The sequence below is a fragment of the Microtus oregoni genome, unplaced genomic scaffold, assembly GCF_018167655.1.
Source record: "Microtus oregoni isolate MIOR12 unplaced genomic scaffold, Mior012 000043F_ref0000047, whole genome shotgun sequence".
Taxonomy (NCBI): Eukaryota; Metazoa; Chordata; class Mammalia; order Rodentia; family Cricetidae; genus Microtus; species Microtus oregoni.
Window position 1 is genome coordinate 14,203,677 of NW_024543210.1, and position 20,837 is coordinate 14,224,513.

General features: G+C 40.4%; 1 protein-coding gene across 3 annotated transcripts in view; it reads right to left on the reverse strand.

Annotated features, from left to right (window-relative positions):
- Positions 1-1,241: 1,241 nt before the first annotated feature.
- The window catches only part of Spata7 (spermatogenesis associated 7), a 36,129-nt gene continuing 16,533 nt past the window's right edge, over positions 1,242-20,837 (reverse strand). For all 3 annotated transcript variants that reach the window (XM_041633285.1, XM_041633284.1, XM_041633282.1), the window contains 8 exons: positions 18,173-18,306; positions 12,194-12,663; positions 10,560-10,626; positions 7,119-7,234; positions 5,859-5,912; positions 4,764-4,841; positions 2,164-2,221; positions 1,242-1,931 (listed from right to left, as the gene is read on the reverse strand). In XM_041633285.1, coding sequence (XP_041489219.1) covers positions 1,362-1,931; positions 2,164-2,221; positions 4,764-4,841; positions 5,859-5,912; positions 7,119-7,234; positions 10,560-10,626; positions 12,194-12,663; positions 18,173-18,306 — 1,547 coding nt within the window. In that variant the 3' untranslated portion in view covers positions 1,242-1,361. The remainder of the gene's footprint in view (positions 1,932-2,163; positions 2,222-4,763; positions 4,842-5,858; positions 5,913-7,118; positions 7,235-10,559; positions 10,627-12,193; positions 12,664-18,172; positions 18,307-20,837) is intronic.

Consider the following 20,837-nt stretch of genomic DNA (forward strand, 5'->3'; position numbering starts at 1 on the left):
ATGTAAATCTAGCCAACTACCCATGGCCATAGAACCTAGAGGAAGACCTACTACTGCCACTTCCTTAAGCCAGTTGTCTTAGTGAGGGTTTCTATTGCTATGAAGAGACACCATGACCATGGCAACTCTTAGAAAAAAAAATTTAATTGGGGTGGCTCACTGACAGTTCACAGGTTCAGTCCATTATCATGGTGGGACATGGCAGCATGAGGGCAGACATGGTGCTGGAGAAGTAACAGAGAGTTCTACATCTTGCAGGCAACAGGAAGTGGTCTGGAACACTGGGTATCTTGAGCCCACCCCTACAGATACTTAGCTCCTAAAACAAGGCCGTACCTACTCCAATAAAGGCAAACCTCCTAATAGTGTCACCCTCTAAAAACTTACATTCGAACTCCCACACCGGTATCTTTAATGCATTCTCCATGCTCATCCTTACATCCACAGCTAAGTGTAGACCACCCCTTGTTATATTAACTCATCTTTTAAAACAAAATTTAAAGAGAAACTAAAGAATATTAAAATGTCCTAAAAGGTATAAACATTAGAATGGGTAAAGGCTCCAAAGACAAAAAAACTGGATTCAGAGTTAAAGCATAAAAATGGCCTGGCATGCCAAAGGGCAGATACTCTCAATCCTCCAGCCTCCGTACATTATAAGATGCAATGCTTTAAGACCATCCCAGATTATAAACCATTTCCCAATGATGATGAGGCCACTATGTTGGGTCAAACACGTTCCTCTAAAATGCAACTTTAGAAGTGGTGGTCAAAGAGCCCCAGGTAACCCAGTGGTTCCCACCCTCCGGCATCTGCACCCTTGTATGCCATCCCCTTACCCCTTAAGTATGCAAGGGACCCAGGTCTTGTTTGCTTCTAATCAAGAGCTAAAAAAAGAAGTGCTGGCAAATGACCCATCTTGCTAGCAGTCTCCTCCACCTTCACAAACAGCCAGGATGTGGCCTGCTTAAGGAGCGTGCACGTGGCAGGGATGGCGAGCAGTCATCTGCCCACCAACCAGCCAAAACCAAATGAAGCCTCAGATCTATGGTGCAAGGAAAAGAATTCTGCCAATTGAGCATGGAAGCAGAGTCCCTCGGCCAAGTCTCCCAATGAGATCACAGCCCTAGATTGTAGCTTTTGAGCCCTGAAGTAGGGCACACATCACTCCTGTGTTTCAGTTCTCGAACCACAGACAATAGTATTAATAATAAGTATGTGGTGCTTCAAGATGCTAAATTTATGGTAATTTATTATACAGCATTGAAAATACAGAAATCTTAATATGTAAAAAAGGAAAACAAGAAAAGTAATATTGAGTTACTGGCCACATGGAACATTTATTAGTGAAGATCCAAAGGTTAGTCTTCAATGCCCATTTCCATGATTTTTAGAGTCGGTAATTGCTTGTCATGATTACTGCCGTCTTTGATGCTGGGGAACTGAACAGATGGGGCCAGTACTGTGCTAAGACAACATAATTCCCTGGAAGTCTCAACACTTTCAGAGTCACTGTCACCTTCAATAACATCCACAGAGGCTTCCTGGTCTAGTAACCTGTCAGAAATACTTGGATAGTTTTCATCCAAGGCTGAGACCTTAAGAGCTGTCTCATCGTTGACCTGTTGAACTATAACATTTTCGGAATCCTTGAATTTACGGTCAGGTATTAGGAATTCACCTGGTAAAGAGAACAGCTTGTTTTCATCCTGCGGCATAGACGACAGCATGTGCAGAGCCTCCTGGAACTGCTGACGCTCTTGCTCAATTACTGTATCATCATTACTTGTACCTTCATTTGGTTTTGAAATCAGAGCCTTTTGAAAATCAAGTTGATTCAACATTCTGAAATCGCTCTGCTTTGCTGGCTCTTCCTCAGATATGCAGCCTAAGTCAACCTTCAGGCCATGTAGCAGGTAGCGCATTTTCCCCTAGGATTATGGAAAGGAATATGCAATTATGAGGATCACTATACTAGCTAAGCTAATAAACTAAACCATGTTTGTGTGCAGTGCTGATAGTCTCAGAGGATTAACACTTCCACAGCCCCTGCGCCCCTTCCCCTCACAAAAAGCACCCAGGGGAAAGTACCTATTTTAAATGAGCTCTTTTATGGTCTATGCAATGTTTTACAAAAACATAAAATTCTAAAGAAAGACAAACCTCCTCCAAATGATGTTTATTCTGTTTTATATGTCGTTCAAACAGTCGTTCTAAAAACCTACAAATGATCAAGAAAAATATTAACATCTTAAAATCAGATAACCCATTCAATGTAAAATAGGAACATAATATAAAAGCTGACAAAGGCTGGAAAGTGGTTTCCAGATGAATCATTTTCTCTGTGCAACTGGAGACCAATCTTTCCTGTTGTCTACTTCTCTAAACTGTCAGGAAGCCTGCCTTGGGTTACACATCTAAGTTATATAATAGATACCAGTGTATCTGAAGACCTGAGTACTGTTTCTATTTCTGTGAGTGTTTTAGGTGAGACACAATACTCCCCTCCCTGCAGAGCTCTCTCTCTGTAAGACAGACACCAAAAGCTCCCTGTGCTCCTTCCCTACAACCTTGAGAAAATGCTCTCACAGAGCTGGTTCACCGTGGCTCCTTAAGTATACACTCCATTGATGATAGGTCAATGACCTCTAAGTGAATGCCAGGTATTTATGCTAGACATACAATCTGCCTTTGCCCACCCCTGACACGGTCTGCTATGAGGCTCTAGCTGGCCTGGAACTCTAAGCAGATCGGGCTGACCTGGAACTCAGAGGTCTGCCTCCTTGCTGGGACTACAGGCCTGTGCCACCAGGCCTGGCTCACAGAAACAATGTTACCTATTTCCCTGCCAAAGCCGGGGTATGAAAGCCGCAGAAACTGTGTTACATCTCTAGGATGAGATTCCTTTCCCTAAAGTCAGTCACAAGCCCTTCAGCGAATTTAACTCAGATGTGACTAGCCTCAGGGAATGTATTCTTTCTACACCAGGCCCAGAATCACACTAACCTATCCACAGGTTTCCTGAAAACAACAACTAATTTCCTTGGTCACTCAAGTTACCATGGTTCATACTATTGAGTGAGATGAGCCGACCCGTAGAATAGGAGGTCTGGATTATTCTGTCATTTTTAAAAGACCAAGAAACTTGTATCCTACTCTTTACAGTTACTGGTCACATTCTGGAATATGTGCACCGTGGCTTTTTTCTGTGCTTCTGTAGGTGGGATTAAGTAATACATATTCAGGTATACGCATGCGCGCGCACACACATGCTCTCTCTGGTCAACAGATGCACTTCGAGCATCCTTCAGGCTGAGAATACCTATTCCTGCACCTTCTAGTTTCTTTCTCAGGATGGTTCTATGTTTAGTCTTATGAACCAGAGGAAAATATAAACGTTTAAGGAAAAATGTAAATGCTATGTAAAACTTTTTGGTTTTGTGATAAAAAAAAAACCCATAAAAGTTACCATTTTAGCCATCTAAAATGTGTAGTCCAGTAATGCTCGACATATCTGTTCTACAAAACTCCTATGCAACTCTTAAAATTAACAGTTTGTATGTGAATGTGTGAGCGTGCATGCCTGTGTGTCCTCAAGGTCAAGGGCAGCATCAGTGTCTAACATTCTCTGCCTATTCCTCTGTGGCAGGGGTTCTTCTGAGCAGAAAACCCAAGTAATCCTCCAGTCTGCCCACGCTCCAACACCCAACAGCCCTGGAGTTATAGCCCTGCATGAGACCCACTTGGTTCAATATGTGGGTGCTGAGATTTGAACGTGGGTTCTCATGGTTGTATAGCAAATGCTTTTAAACACGGAGCCATCTTCCAGCCCCATTAAACATGTTTTTTTCAAATGAAAAGAGGTATGAGAGTACTGGCACACACCGCTGGTCTTTTTATTCCAATAACAACGTGTCTTCCTTCATTAAAAAGTAAACCCTGATAAAGGGCTAGAAATGGCCACTGCGATGTCTGCAGTTTGTGTAGAGTGCTGTGCAGTCCTACGCTCTGCTACATGAAGTGGAATCTAATGCTCAGTGGCTGTAGACAGAGCAGTGTTTGAGCTGCACCCACACACAGCTTCCAAAAGCAACGCAGCGGCTAATCTGGTTTTGCAAACTCTCCATTTCCTATACGTACACAAAGAGCTTTTCTTTTGTCTTTATTAGATCTTACATGTTGTAGTAAAGATGTTGTGGGTGGATAAGAGGGCTCACCAGGTGGAGGTAATCGACAGCAAGCCTGATAATCCAAGTTCAATCTCCAGGACCCACACGGTGGAGAGAGAACTGACTCCCATAGGTTGTCTTTTGACCCTCACAGCATGCTGTGGTGTGTGAATACACACACACACACACACACACACACACACACACACACACACTTTGACGGCCTGCTGTGGCATGTGACCACACACAGAGACACACACACATAAATGTAATAAAATTTGAAAGCTTGTTTTTGATTCCCATAAGAGTTCGTGATAGCAAGGTGGAATTATGGAGGTTTTCCAAAATAGTAGCAAAAATTCGATTCATTATACAGTTTGATATAACTAAGATATAATAATACTTAAATGAAAAAAATCTATTGTTTTTTGTAGTGTATAGATAAAAGTCTTTATAATTTACAATCAATTATAAAAATATAATTATAAGAAGCAACATAACTTTTTATATCCTAATAACTTAAAAAAATCTTACTGTATGAAAAATATTCAATGTACATCTCAACTCCCACACACATTAAAAAAAATCTCTAACCTGTTGGAAAATAAACCAAGTTTCAAAATTTCATCTGTCACATTTTCCATGAAGTCCAGGTAGAGCAGCTCCTCTTCACTGCAGAGGAACACAAGCGCATCAGAACCATCACACGGAGGGGAGGTCACGCAGGAGCACCCACATCACCACTACAGGGACTGCTGCCCACAAGTACAGGAATACTATAAACAAACCTGCTTTCTCATGTTCAAAAAGGAAAACATAGAAGTAAGAAAATTATCACCCAATGGAGCAAAATTTCATCTTTGTGGAACATTCATAACAGCAAAAAGACAAAGAGGGCCCACCCAGGGAAGCAGGGGCGTGATGCTTATTGAGCCCTGCTCAGCATCTTGTGTTCAAGCTGGGATGGGAAATTTACTGACTAGAAAGATTGCTTTTTTTTTTTCCTTCAAAATCCTTAGAAAAAAGAATTTCTAATAGGCAAATATATGGATGAAAAATTGTAGTAGTAATTTTTTAATTGGACACATTTCTTACGATATACTACTTCATGTCTAACTTCTAGTACCTATTACAAGAAAGTCAGGATACTACCGTTATTGATTCTAGTTAGCTCAAACTCGGGAATGAATGGAAATGGTAAGTACTTACTCAATTGGAGACTAACTGGGGACGGGTGGTTGTGTAAACCAGCGTGTTAAAAACCAATCCATAGGAACTTGCTTAAGAACAAATAAATGAAACTATAAAGCAGACTATTTTCCTGAAAATTATAACTTAAGAATGTACCGTAACCACTGAAAGCAAAGACGACAGGCTGCAAAGAAGCGGAGCAGCCACAAACCTCCCAAGAGGCCCCTGAGCTCCAAATCCTTTCCTGTAGGGTTCTTTACTAGTTTAATTTATAAAAATAAGCAATTATTAGAAATTATTAGTAGATAATATTAACTTAGGGACACATTTTCACTAGAGATAAGATGCCCGACAATCTGTCCATCAGCATGGATTAAATGACTGATACTGCAGAGCTGGGTGTAGAAAGACGAGTTCCCATCTTAATTTATCTTATCAGGCTTTCCTGATCTTAATTCTGCTTCCCACTTAAGTAGAAAGAGGTCAGAGTGATCTTACTCAGGGTAGATTTTGCTGTCTGAAGAAAGCTGTGTAGAGAGCTCACAGAGCGTCCTAGAAAAAGAGAGAGGGAAAATGTTCTAACAGCAGCCATAAGGGTAGGCATACAAAGATTCCATGATTGATATTCTGTCTACATTAGTAGCTATATGCTTTGAAATTTCTAAGTATTTTCCTATCTGTGATTTAGTTCTGTGGGAGTGTGCTTGCATGTGTGTGTGCACATATGCTAACATGTGCTGTTTGTTCAATGAGTTTCAAGGACGGAGTTGGTACTCAACCTACTATAGTCTTAGAAATCAAGATGTCCCTGGTAAAGGGCTAAGGGAGAAGATGCGCCTTTTCTTCCTGTCTGCTCCAAAACATGTCCTCATTCTCCCCTTGTGAATACTCTTCTTCCCTCATCTCATATCCAGTCTCCTACACTGGAAATGCAATTAACAGCCAAAGCTTGCTGGTCCACATTTTTGCTAGGTGTGATGTAACAGTCACTAGGCATGGGACACAGTGTTAAAGAGCATCTCCCAACAGCAGAGCAGACAAACACTGGCATGTGGGAATGTTACACATCACAAATTTTTAGCTCTTGAATTTTTTTTTAAGATTTTTATTTATTTATTTTGTTTACAGTGTTCTGTCTGCATGTATGCCAGGAGGTCAGATTTCATTACAGACGGTTGTGAGCCACCATGTAGTTGCTGGGAACTCAGGACCTCTGGAAGAACAATCAGTGCTCTTAACCTCTGAGCCATCTCTCCAGCCCCCAAGACTTTTGAAACTTTTATTAATACAATTATTGTGTGTGTGTGTGTGTGTGTGTGTGTGAGTATGTGTACAACTTTCAGGAGTTACTTCTCTCCTCCTCTCATGGGTGCTGAGGAGCAAACTGTTTATCAGGCTTGCATGGCGAGCACTTTCACTTGGGAGCAGCCTGTGGCCTCCAAGTCGCACAGCTCATCTAATGGTGAGGTCAGTTCTTCAGCACTGTTGTGTCATAGAAACTGGCTAACACCATTGCCAGAGGACAATCTTCTTTAATGTGAGGAGAGACAGCAACTACTGCACACTAGCATCCCTTCCCCTTATTAACACATTAGCACAACTGACTCTCACCTTTACTAACAGTGCCACAGAACTGTGTAATACTAAAATACATTAGCACATGGAATTGAAACAGCACTTAGGGGAAATGCTGTGCGTCGATTACACAGGAAAGCAAATGGAAGCAGGGTTTCACTCTGAGACCTAGGTGCCACTCACTTGTGGGAGGAACGCTGCAGAGTGCCATCTTTAATCCTGTCCCATCCTAAGTTTTGTCCTTGTGAAGGTAAAGGACGGTTTTTGTCCTCAGCACCATTTGCCTTGGAATTAAGTGCCTGGAAGTGGTACAAAAAGAAGAAATTTAATTTTGTTTCAAAACTATGTTCTGAAAGAAAATAGAAAATATTAATAAAAACAAATACAAAAAGTACCTGATATATTAAAACAAACTAACAAAAAAAGAATAGCCTATCTGTGGGAGTCTAGCCTGTTTGGATGCTCACCTTCCTAGACCTGGATGGAGGGGGGAGGACCTTGGATTTCCCACAGGGCAAAGAACCCTGACTGCTCTTAGGACTGGAGACAGAGGGGGAGGGGAGTGGAGGATGGGGGAGGGGGAAGGAAAAGGAAGGAGGGGAGGAGGCGGAAATTTTTAATAAAAAAAAAAGAATAGCCCATCAAATCAGCATTTTACCCATGTTAATAAGAAGCATTTTAAATGGCATTAGGAAATCATAAATAGGACTGTGGAGGAGTCTGCACCTGTGACCCCAGTACTGAAAGGATGAAGCATGAGGTCACAGTTCACAGGTCACCTGGGGACCTGGGAGAGAGGCTCATCACCATGAGCAGTCCACAGCCATACACCTTTTACATTTTTATTTTATTTTATTTGAGACAAAGTCTCACTATTCAGCTCTGACTATCCTGGAACTTGCTAATATAGGCCAGACTGTCCTCAGACTCACAGAGATCACCTGTTTCTGCCTTCCAAGTGCTGGGGTTAAAGGTGTGTGCCACCATGCCTGGTTAGCCACACCACCCTGAAAGTGCCCCCGTCTTGTCTGATCCTGGAAGTGAAGCAGAGCTGGTCTGGTTAGTAACTGGATGGGAGACATCACCCCTACACACAATGTGTACATACCCGCATTAAAAAACAAAAACTAACAAAAGTAAGACCAGAAACCCATGAAAGTATACAAATTTGCAGCTTTTAAGTAAATTTGGGGGAAAAATTCATTGACTACATTATTAAAAATTCAAAAGCACATCTGTTTCAAACACCCGCTATGTCACACAGGAAAGCAGCTGCAGTAGCAGTGGCATATGGGCAACATTAACAAACAAAACGGTGGCACATTACTTGAACAGATTTCTTCTGACGTGTCACAAATAATATTTTACTTGCATTAATCTTTACAAAGTTATGTTTTGTTTTCAAACAGGTCTCCTGTAGCTCAGGCTGGCCTTGAAATTCCTTTGTGCCTGATGATGACTTTGAACTTCTGATCATCCTGCCTCTAACATCTAAGTACTGGAATTGCAATCATGTACTGCTGGGGCTAGTGAGATGGCTCCACGGTTAAGAGGACCAAGGTTTGGTTCCCAGTGCCTACATGGCTACTTGTAACTTCCTTAACTCCAGTCCAGCAGATCCAGCACCCTCTCCTGACCTCCTTGGGCACCCCAGCCATGCACATGGTACACAAAGATGTAGGTGACCACACAGATGCAAATGTGGACCAGCCTGGTCTACATAGTGAGCTCCTGGATATCCAGGGCTACTTAGACATACCTTGTCTTAAAACAAAACAAACAGAACCCAAACAAACAACAACAAAAATAGAAATGAAGAAAGAAATGAACAAGAGGTACTACTGTTGGGGCTGGAGAGGTGGCTCAGCGGTTAAGAATACTGCACAGGCTGCTCTTCTAACGGACCCAGGTTCAATTCCCAGTACCCACATGGCAGCTCACAACTGTCTGTAACTCCAAGATCTGACACCCTCAGACATACATGCAGGCAAAACACCAATGCATATAAAATAAATAAATACTTTAAAAAAAAGGAGGCACTGCTACACCAATTCACGCTTTGTTTATGCTAGGCAAGTACTCTATCGAGTAAGTTATATTCCCAGTCCTACAAAGCTGATTCATGCAAAAGGCTTTACAGTTTTAAAAGTGTGGTTAAACTATAGATCTACTGCAGTTACTATTTCACTAGCTTTCTCAAGTCCAAGACTGCTGTGAGCATCCATTTTTCTTGAAGGGTTATGAATGAACATTCGGAATGCAATGTAATCAACTGGGATTCTTCCAATTTCACTCGTCACCATAAGTAATGTTATGAAGATGAGAATGATGTATGATGTTTGTGTGAGTACAGGCTTGAGCACACCATGGTACACACGTAGAGGTCAGAAGACAACGTTTGGGAGTCAGTTTTCTCTTTCCGCAGTGGACTCCAGGGAACTAGGGGCGTCACTCTTCTGTGCTAAGCACTTTTACCTGGGGAGCAATCTCACCTGCCCTGCATTAGCTTACTTAGTTATCTACAGGCCTAACTCTTTTCACTAAAATTCAAGGTGAAAAGAGGCATCGTTTATCAAGCCCTTCCCAGGCTAGAACTATGACTGCTGTGCCTTCTCCCAAGGACCCAGTAGTTAGTCTTTTAGGAAGACACTTAGCTTTCAGAGGCTGTTTTCTACATGAACTCTAAGCGGTCCCCCTGTCAAAACACTATCAATGGCTGAGATGTAAAAACATAAGTTCCTACCCATTTTCAGAAAGAAAAAAGAAGTTGAACGTGATTATTTTAATTTTGTATCCCTGAGTCTGTGTTTGACATTTAAACATGCAAACCATATTTAGAATTAATGCATTTAAGTTAGGATATAATCCATGGTTGAAATGACTCAAATTAAATGACTGCCTGAGAAATCATATTTAAAGCTAAGATATATTAAATCACTGCTAAACATTTAAGATACAAACAATGTAATAAAGTTCATAAAAGTAAAGTCAAATGTAAGAGAATGGTATCTACGGATTCCCTTATGCTGTATGATTTGAAATATATGCATTGCCAATGCAAACTGCTACATAGGTAGCCTTGGCAGCACCTTTAGTACCTTGTCTACTTTTCTGTGTGTGCCGCTGTGGGGTGGGTGCTGTGGTCCTGAACACAGCCTTGCAAATGCTAAGTAATTTCTCTAACGTCAAGCTATAGTTCAGTCCTTCGTTGTTTTGAGACACAGTCTTGCTAGACAGCTTAGGCCATACTTGAATCGGCTGTATGGTCCAAGACGGCCTCCTATTCTTATCCTCCTGCCTTTACCAAGTGTTGGAATTATAGTCAAATGCCACCATACCTGGCCCTCAGAATCTGTACTTTTGAAAATGTTATTAATATTTGTACTCACCCACCTGTTTAGGCAGCCAGTGAACCACGTAGGCGCTAATAACAAATGACTCCCTAGAATCGGTAGGGTCCATCTGACCATGCAGAGAGCACACGCGACAACTGCAAACAGGCAAACCTGCGCATGCTGACTACATTCTATTTCCCTCTTGATCATCCAAACAGCTGTCTACATCTACATAAGTCAAATCATCTGAAACTCAGAAGGCACCAACACAAAGACTCATGGTTACTACCTGCTTTATGTTCACTTCTGAGTCCTCTGAGTTCTTTGTCTCGGCTGTCCCAAACTCAGAATTAAAGCTGTAACATTTACAAAGAAATGATTGTTACTCCTTTATATACACAGTTGACAAGCTTTACTATTAAGAAAAAGGTATAGATTTGGACGGTGGTGGTGCCCACCTTTAATCCCAGAACTCAGGAGGCAGAGGCAGGCAGATCTTTGTGAGTTTGAAGCCAGCTTGGTCTACAAGAGCGAGTTCCAGGACAGGCTCCAAAGCTACAAAGAAACCCTACCTAGGCTCAAGATAACCTTCCCAATCTGGACACCCACACAATCTGCTCTGTATTCATTCACATGACATTAATTAAAATAAAGCATGCTGGGCAATTACAAATTCACTCCCCCTACCACAATCAGGCCCTTTTTCATAATGGTGACTCCAACAGCTGACTGACTATACTGTTTCCCCTGCAGTGTATACAATAAACTATTCCTCCTTTTGTGGTCTGAAGACAGAAAAAAAAAAAACTAAAAAAAAAAAAGGAAAAAAAAGGTATGGTATAACTCAAAGTTTACCTATTTACTCTTTAAAAAATGTGTAATTTTTAAATATAGATCTGGAAATAGATATGATTTGATTCACATGTACTTCCTTTTTCCTGCTTGAAAAATAGATTTCAGTTAAATATACAATGGGCTAAGAGAAATAAGACTATCCTTTTAACATTTAAAAAGATATAAAACAATCTCTTCATTTCTTTCCTTCTTTACTGAATAAACTTGTTCTCAACAGTTTCAGACAAATCCACAGCTCATTCTCTTTACTCTCCCACCCACCCTGCCCTACCCCTTCCTCCCTAGATGACCCTTCCTGTACTCATGAAGACATGGAATGCACCCGTTTGTGTGCCACCCTTGCACAGAAGCCATGCCGCCTCCGTCTCATTTCAATTCAGATTCAATGACTTCTTCATCTCTCCTCTGGTTGATGATTTCTGTTACAAGTCCAATTCCTTTCGTAAATTAAATCCATTCGCCATCATTGCCCCTCTTCTCCACTCATAAAACTAGTCTTGCAATGTTTGAATAAAGTCTAGTATGGAATAAATTATAATCACTTGGCAAAGATACTGAATATCATGAACCATCCACTACAGAAATCAAAATCAAGGCAAATTCTAATTTCCAGATGTCCCCTCAACTGTCTAAGTCATGCCTGCAGCTGTTACTGCCCAGGGTGTGGACATGTGCCAGGAGAAACACAGGGAACCAGATAAATGTTTATTTTCCCTCCTGGGCCTCACTGGTTTGCCACCGTTAGCACGAATATTTATTTACATCAGTGCTCTCTGATAATGTGTCTTAAGACTTCTCTGAAACAACATTTAGAAACACACAGAAGTTCGAGAGCTGTGCTTACAACAACTTAGGCAGCACTCATTCATAGGAGCCTAACAAATCTAACAGCTACTTTTTCTGCCATTCCTAAGATGCCCTGGACAGCTGTACCATTCATTCCCATGAACGGCACTGCTGGATCTCAAGGTTGCAGATAAAGTGTACAACAAAGCAACAACTTCTGCTTATTGCTCACTTCCCCTGACTCGCTGGCCTTGCTCTCAGCTGTGGGCACGCCATACAAACCTGCTTAGTTCAGTCTGGGTTTCAGCTTCCGCCCGCCCAACTGGAAAACCCTTCCTTCTTCTGGCAGGTGTGTAGTAGCGGTACTGTGAAAGGAAGGACTTCGCTTCTGTTTTTAAAGTGCGTGGGGTGAATGGCAGCTGCTTGTTAGAGAAGAAGTCGGAGTGCTTTTCCAAAAGATCTCCACTGGGGGACTTGGAGACGAGCAGCTGGAAGCGGTGCGCACTTGGGAAGGCACTCCTAGGCCTGTCGTAGCAGTGGCTGCAGCACGGGCTCCTGGGTGCAGATCCTGTGTAAGCCAGGCTGAGGGGGGAGGTGCTGGGATGCCTCTGGGTGCCATTCATGAGGAATTTATTCAGTTCAGGATGACGTAGACGCAGTTCATCTGAAGAAGGGACCAATGACTTCGACAATGATGGGTACCTTGTCACTTCTTCTATTAACACACCCTGACATTGTGGTTCCCCTGAGGGCTAAGAACATTGATTTGACAGTAAGCATTTATACCGAATTCATGGAACTGGGGAGTCTCGGATTAACTTATACATGCACCCTGCCTCCAACTCTGTGAGAAAGTACGACCATTACCTCCCCCCAACCCATGATGGGCCTGGACTCAGGGCCTTGAGCTGCTAAGCAAGTGTCCTACCACTGAACTACATTCCTGCCCTGCCCTTACTTTCTAGAAGAAAAGGAGGGTCAGAATCATATACTCAAGCTGACTCAGTGCCTCTGCTCTTTGCTATGCCATACACTATGTTTTAAAAGTGCACCTGAAAAACTAATTTAAATCTTGTTTATAGCACAAGGAATCTTAAATTGATTTGAATTCTTTTCTTGATAATGTACGGGTCAGCTAACTTACAAACAGATATATCTAAATAAGGAAACACATCCAGACACACAATTAGCTTCCCAACCTTTCTTTACCAAAATAAAACACAAAATAAAGTGAGTATTCTGCATTAAATTGTGAGTCCTTAGGTTACTACTCAAAAGTACACTAGCTTTAAAAAAACGCCCCCAAACTGGGTTCATATTACAGCTGACGTACAAAAGGCTCGGCTCTTTGAAAAGATATTTCTGAATCTTACAGGGCTATTAATTAATAACCATAAGAATTATTTATATCCATAGGATGGAATAAGCTAAGCTTAGAGTAGGGAGAAATGCATAAAGCATTAGATTGCCTGATAAGCCTTATTAGTGTGATGTTCACTAAAACGAACCAAAAAGAACCTTTAAGGACAGAAGTACAGAGCTGGGGGTCAATGAGATGGCTAAGTAGATAAAGGTGATTGCTGCCAAGCCTAAAACCTGAGTGTGATCCCTGGATCTCACATGGTGGAAGGAAGGAACCAATTCCCACCAGTTTTTTCTCTCTCTCTTTCTCACATGTACACATTCAGACATGCAGACATGCAGACACACACACACACACACGCACATAATTAGTAAATGTAAACAAACAGACAAAAAAGAAATTTGCCTAGCATACACAAGGTCCTATGTTTAATGTCCAACACTGGAAAAAAAATAAGGAAAAAGAAATACTCTTTTCTGATATGTGCTGGCAAATTGCTTTTGAGTTAATCGAAAGCATGAAACTTAAGTCTATTTTCCTATCTCAAGCACTACCTTGTATTCTACTCTCCCCTTGGAAATCAACAGACTGTAGTATGAAATTAACTGTACTACTGATCTGCTTTAACAAGATTATATAGTTGTTTCCTTTAGTTCTAAATATTGCAAAGCCTGAAAAGATATTTGCATTGAATATGGGTAACACTTTGGTAAACCACCCCAACTAGAAAAACAGTCCATTGGAAAGTTCTAGAACAAGCAGTGTGGTGGTGTTCTGTCCACCTGCTCTGATGCCACTAAGTGTGAGGTGATTTGCTATAAACTGTTTGTGTGGTTTGGATTTATGCAAAGTTCATGTCAAGAACATCTACCCAATTTCCAAGCACAGAGAGTCCTTTTCAGGGATGGGGCAGAAGAAGTGGTGTTCTAAGATCTAAACTGCAGCAGCTAGAAGGGACGCACTTGGAAGGGTCCTGAAAATTGGCATCACATGATCCAGGGTGAGAGAAGGAAATGAGTGGGAAAGCCCAGGCAGCGAGGATCTAGGGTTCTGAATATGAGCTCATGTGTCTGCAGAAACTGCTACGATACTAAGAGGCAAAGTCAGCATCATTAACTATAACTATCTTTTCAGTGAAAATGTTTTATAATTATTATAAATATTGTTAACCATAAAATCAACCCAATTATTAAAATATACTACACAAACTCATAATTTAAGATAACTTGGCTGTATTTAAAGTATTAATTATTAAAGATTATTAAAAATGTAGGCAAACTAAAGATTACTATTACTTCTAAATGGAATTATAAAAAAGGGAATAAAAGCATAAATGAACTGTCATGGAGGCAAGCAAGATATAGAATTACAGATACTAAAGGGAAAATGAATAGACATATTAAAATGTTTGTTTTATTTTACTTTATTATAAGTGATTCATAAGGTATATTAAAATATATAATTAAAAATTTTCAACAAACTCATCTCAAAATTATTACTTTGTATATAAAATGTTAGAGATTATTAAAGAATTACTAAACAATTATAATAATCATAAAAATATAGGGGCTGAACAGATGGCCCAGAGATTAAGAACACTTGTTATTCTTGCAGGGGCCCTGTGCTTGACTCCTAGGGCCCACATGGCAGTTCAAAACAATCTGTAACTCAAGTTCTAGGGAATCTGATGTCTTCTTTTGGCATGCATGTGGCAGGAAGTATAACATATATGCAGGCACTCATACATACATATACAGTGAAATAAATCTTGAAAAAAAAAGCAATCTACCTGAGAGTGCATCACGGACGGAGAGACTAACAGGAGGTTCGCAGAACAGATCTCCTGGCCTGTGGTTTTTACAACAGCGTAGGAGACTCTCACTCTCAACCCTATCTGCCGCCCCCACCTCACAACTCCCAGGTCTTTCTCCTGAAAGAGACGCTTCTATCCAACTGTCTCCTGAATATATTCAATGTTCCTAAGCACTGTGAATTGAACATGCCAAAGAAGTAAACTCATGCCTCTTATCAATGTTACCCCAGAAGAAAGCCTGCTCCTTATCTTATTATTATCACTTTTGCCTTTCTCTTCATATCATCAAGTCAGATACCAAGACCTAGCAATTCTCCTTTCTAAATAATAAGCCGCCTGTACCCGTATTTCTGATGTTCTTTATAATGCCCGGGGAGAGCTCTTAATCTTTCTCTCAGATTACTGCAGCCATCCGGTAACTGGTCTGCTGGTCATTGCAGCCAGTGTAGTCTTCTAAAGACAGTGATGTCACTGTCTAACTAAAAACTGCTTTCAGTTCCTCCATAGTTCTCAATCAGGAAAACAGTCCAGAGCTTCCTGAAAGGCTCCAATACCTGAGTCCTCCTTACTGATTGCTGGGCTGGTAAACCGTGTCTGCGTTTGTACTGAAAAGACCAGGAGTTAAAAGACAGTATCTGGTGCTTGGTAAGCAACGGGGAAGCTGTCCTGCCAAGTAGGCTTGCCTGCCTTCCCTCTCGTCTCGTCTCTTTGTCTCCCTCCCATCTTCCTTTCCTTTTATTTTTTGAACCATACCATGGATGGCAGGGCTGGAACGCATCCTCGAGAGCATGGGCTACTCTCAATGGCTACTCTGTAAGAGTATAACTTGCCCGTCTTGAACCCTGGCACTCAGTAGAGACTGCAGGCCTTCAGAAACCTTGTTCCCCACACAAGTTTGCAGCAGAAATTTTACATCATTTAGAACTCTGCAAAATTTAAGCCAAACTTTATTACTAACTCAGATTTCCCCCATATATAAATTACACAGTGATAAAAGGCATGGGAGAAAGAAAACTATGGATTAAAAAATATCAATTCAAGTTAACTAGATACCAATTCAATTCCAATAAACTCAAAAATAAGACAGTGTATGAAATCATAGCATGGTATTTGGTGATATTAAACAATTATTAATTTTTAAGCATAGTAACAGTGTATTTTTTGAGAAAAGGTTCTCACTATGTGGCCTAGTGTGGCCTAAACCTATCTTACCCATCCCCTAGTGTGCCACTACCTGGAATTAGAGGCATGCACTACTATGCCTGGCTATATCATGACTGGTTTAAAGTTATGGGCAAAAAGTATAGAATCTGACAATCATAGCAAAATACTGGGAGCTGGAGGCAATGGCTGGGGCTAGAGATGAAAGACCAACCATCGGAATGAACGGATAACACCATACTGGTTGATAAAGACATGTGGGCTCACTACAGTACTAAAGTTTGAAAAAGTGATCATTTTAGTGTTGAATTCCATGGAAATAAAAACAGCTGTTCAGAAAAATGAAATTATGAAATTGCAGATCAGTGTATCTATTACCCATCCCTCAGCAGAGAAGCTTGTCTTGCAAGAGACAGTAATTAACCTGGAGAGACAATGTGCAGGGAGTGAGAGCACCCGATCATAAATGGACTGTATTTATCAGAAACCGTCCCTCAAGGCTCAGGAACTATGGGGAAAGGAGGTGGAAAGACGGTACTATCTGTAGATAGTGGATGATTCCAAAGACACAGCATTTTCAGACACAACAGGGTTAGTATACATATGAACTCACAGAGACTGTGACAGCACACACAAGACCTGCACAGGTTCAAATCAGACAAAATCCCAGCGCGGAGAAGGGGAGAATCCCACCTTTAACTAAGAAGGTATTTGAAATTGACAGCTGCTAGGAAAAGGAAAATCTGTTTTCAGGAGTGGCACTGGGTGGACCAACCGCACTCCAGGGCAGGCCAGGCCTAGTAGTTAGTCAATACAAAATGAACTCGTTTTTGTGCACCTTTTGTCTTTTCTGTTTGTTTGCTTTGATTTTCATCTTGTTCTTTTTTGTTTTTGAGAGACAGAGGGGAAAAAAACCATGAAATTGGGTGGGTAGGGGAGGGGAAAAGAATATGATCAAAATGTATGAAAAACTTTTAAATAAAAAATAATAACTTCCAACTTCTATAAACTAGAATATAGAAAAAGAGGAAACTGTGCTCTGTTTGTTCACTGAAGCCAATATAACCAGACAGAGAGAAAAATGTACACCAGTAACAACAGCGTTCAGATGTCAAAATCCTAAACAAACATTTACTTCGGAATCCAGCAATATAGAACACCTTAATGTTTTAATCACAGCACTCAGGAAGCAGAGGCAGGTGGATCTCTAAGTTTGAGGCTAGACTGGTCTACAGAACAAGTTCCAGGACAAGGGCTGCACACAGAGACCCAGTCTCAAAACAAGATGAACAAAAAACAAATAACAAACAAACAGAACAAAAAAAAAAGGAAGGAAGAAGGAAGGAAACTCGAATGTATCACAGCTCAGATGTGTTTATATTAAGGACACAAGTCATTCACTACATTAACAGATCAAGCAGAAAATCACATCATCATTGCCAAGAAATGCAAAAAGAACACTGGATAAAATTGCCCATGGAGATCAAAACATTCTATCAAAAATGTTTTTAATTAAAAAATGATCTATTCATGGGAGAGACTCTGAAAACTGCAAACACCTCTCATCAAATTAAGAACAAAAGTCCACTTCTTCAAATAAATGTTAGAGAAGAGTCAAAAAAATAAAACCATAGTCCAGGCCAGCCAACTACAGCCTGCAGGCCAAGTCTGAGACATCATCCTTTCTAGTTGGTGGAGCTTGTGTGGAATACAGCTAGGAATTTATTTCCAAAATTGCTCGTGGCTGCTTCCCCTGGCAGGCAGCAGTGAGGAGATGTGGCCTGAAAAGCATGCAGTAGAGTCACTTGGTGCTTGATGCTCACAGTCTGCTGACCCAAAGCTACCGAAAACAGTCCCCAGCCAGGCTGCAGCACCAACGTGCCTTAGAAATATCTGCTCTTAGAGAGCAGAAGAATCACCTTACCTTCTGAGGAGAGTTAAAAAGGAACTTGGAATTCATCTTAGAACTGATCTGCATTGTGGGTTTACTTAATTTAAGCTCCTTTTCACTTCGTGCTAATTCTTTCTTCAGTTTCTCTCTTCGTTGTTGATCTGCATCTAAGGAAGGAAAGAAAACTTTGAAATTGGCAACAAAACACGAAAACTAACTTTTTGGTCTTGTTACATTAATAAAGTCAAAGATTTCTCCCTTTCACTGCCCTTTTTCTTTGGACACCTCTCATCACATAGGCCAGCTGTTCTAGAAGTTTTTGCCTGGAAGATTCTCACTCCAGCGTGCGATACGAGGCTAACAGCACCATACACAGCTGGTACATCTTTATTGCTAAACATGTTTACACTACTATAAGTGACTAAAATCTGTTGTATGAGGCCGCTTGTTCATTTCTCGGCCACCCAGACTCCCAAAATAATCACACAGAAACTATATTATTTAAATCACTGCTTGTCCAATCTCTTAAGTGTATTGCTAGCTAGCTCTTACATCTAGAATTAACCCATTTCCATTATTTTATATTTTACCACAAGGCTTGTGGCCTACTAGCAAGGTTCTTTCTCCTCTGGTGGCTCCATGGCTTCTCCCTGGCTCCTCCTCCTCCTCTGTCTGCCTGGAACTCCTGCCTTGCCCTAGTCTGCTAAACCACTGGCCGAAACAGATTTATTCATTAAACAATAAAAGCAACACATAGAAGGACTTCCCGTATCATTTCCCCTTTCCTGTTTAAATAAAAAGGAAAGTTTGAACTTTAACATAGTAAAATTTAACATATAACAAAACAGGTATCAAGCAAGAATTACAGTTACAATATTTATATCTACTTTATTTTTTATCATAACTAAGGAAAACTATAACTATTTTCCACCTCTATCAAAGACTCAAAAAGGATATAATATTACCTAAGTAAACAGGAAGTGCATTGTAAGTTACTTCCAAAACTCTAGAATTGTTAGAGACATCCTGCTGCCTGGACAGTCACCCAAGTTCTTCTGTAATGTTGGAGCATCCATCTTCAGCCCACAGGCCCATAGTATCTAGCAGACTTTTCTATGAAGCAAGAAATTTCAAAGACAGTTCCACCCAGATTGGTGGTTTGTCAGTCACTTTCTTCTGTGTCCTGCAGAATGTCTAGCAGTCTCTTTCATGAAGCAGGAACCCCGAAGGACAGTCTCACCTTTAGTCAAGTTCAGCAGTCATTTCTCTATGGGTCCTGCATGTCCAGTTCATCAAGCAGTCCAGGCAAGAGCAGTTTCTTGCCCAAATGGCTAACAAACTCCATAAGAAGTCTCTTTGATGTACATCATCCTCTTGAAGTAGATTGGTGCTGCCAGGAGCACCAATCATGAAAAATCCTAAGTTCTTAAAACATTTTAAATGACATATTCTGTAGTCTTTGAAAGGTTTGAAGAATATCTATCTACCTGAAATATATCTGTATATATATCTAGAAAACCTATAAGCTTGACTATTATAGATGACTATCTATTAACCTTTATTTCTTTTACATTTCCAAATGAGCTACACAAACACAATACCTTAATCAAGAGCAGAACATACATACAATAAAATTGACCCAAATCTATATCAATAAGCCAAGATCCATACCAATGCAAAGTATTAACCTCTATATCATATCCCCCTTTACATGTTAATAAACATTTATAAACAATATTGGAGAATTTGGCCTGAGTTCTCTCCAAACTACTTCCTGCTGTTTATTGGGCGAAGTAATTTTTGGGGTATTCATGAAGACCTTTCAGATTGTTTTGGTTCATCAAACTACATTAGTCTGGAAGAATTCCACAGGTTCTCATCCTCTGTGAAAACAAAAGTAGAACCTCTTTTCCACAATAACATACCCTGAGACCCAATTCTGAAGTCATGATACCTTTAAAATATATAGGTTGGTTTAGCTTAGCAGCCCATACAATGAAATGTCTGTCCTTAGCTCCTTCACAGTCAAACTATTCAAAGAAAACACAATAATTACAAAATCCATACTCTCTGTGTATATTCATTCTTTATGTGGCTTATTTTCTTACCCTATTATTTTTTCTACAAGTTTAATATTTATTTTATTATCTTTACCCCTTTAACCTATAACTGTCTGTACTCTTTTATATTACATTTATTGTCTCCTTCCTCTTTTTTCTTCTCTCTCCCAAGCATACGTACATTTTTTAAACACACTGTGTCTTGTTTAGAGGTCTTTTATGTCTGAATCTGTCCTAAAGTGTATTTGTAATCCTTTTCCATACAGGAGCGTTTCTTAAAATGCTAAGCGCTTCTTCTTTGATTTATTTTTTATTGATTTTTATTGAGCTCTACATTTTTCCTTGCTCTCTTCCCTGCCTCTCTCAAGTTCCACCTGCTCCAAATTTACTCAGATCTTGTCTTTTTCTACTTCCCATGTAGATTAGATTCATGTATGTCTCTCTTAGGGTCTAGGTTCTCTGGGATTGTGAACTGTTGGCTAGCTTTTTTTTTTTGCTTTATGTTTAAGAAACACTTGTGAGTGAGTATATATGATAATTGTCTTTCTAAGTCAGGGCTACCTCACTCAAAATGATATTTTCTAGATCCATCCATTTGCCTGCAAATTTCAAGATGTCATTATTTTTTTCTGCTGTGC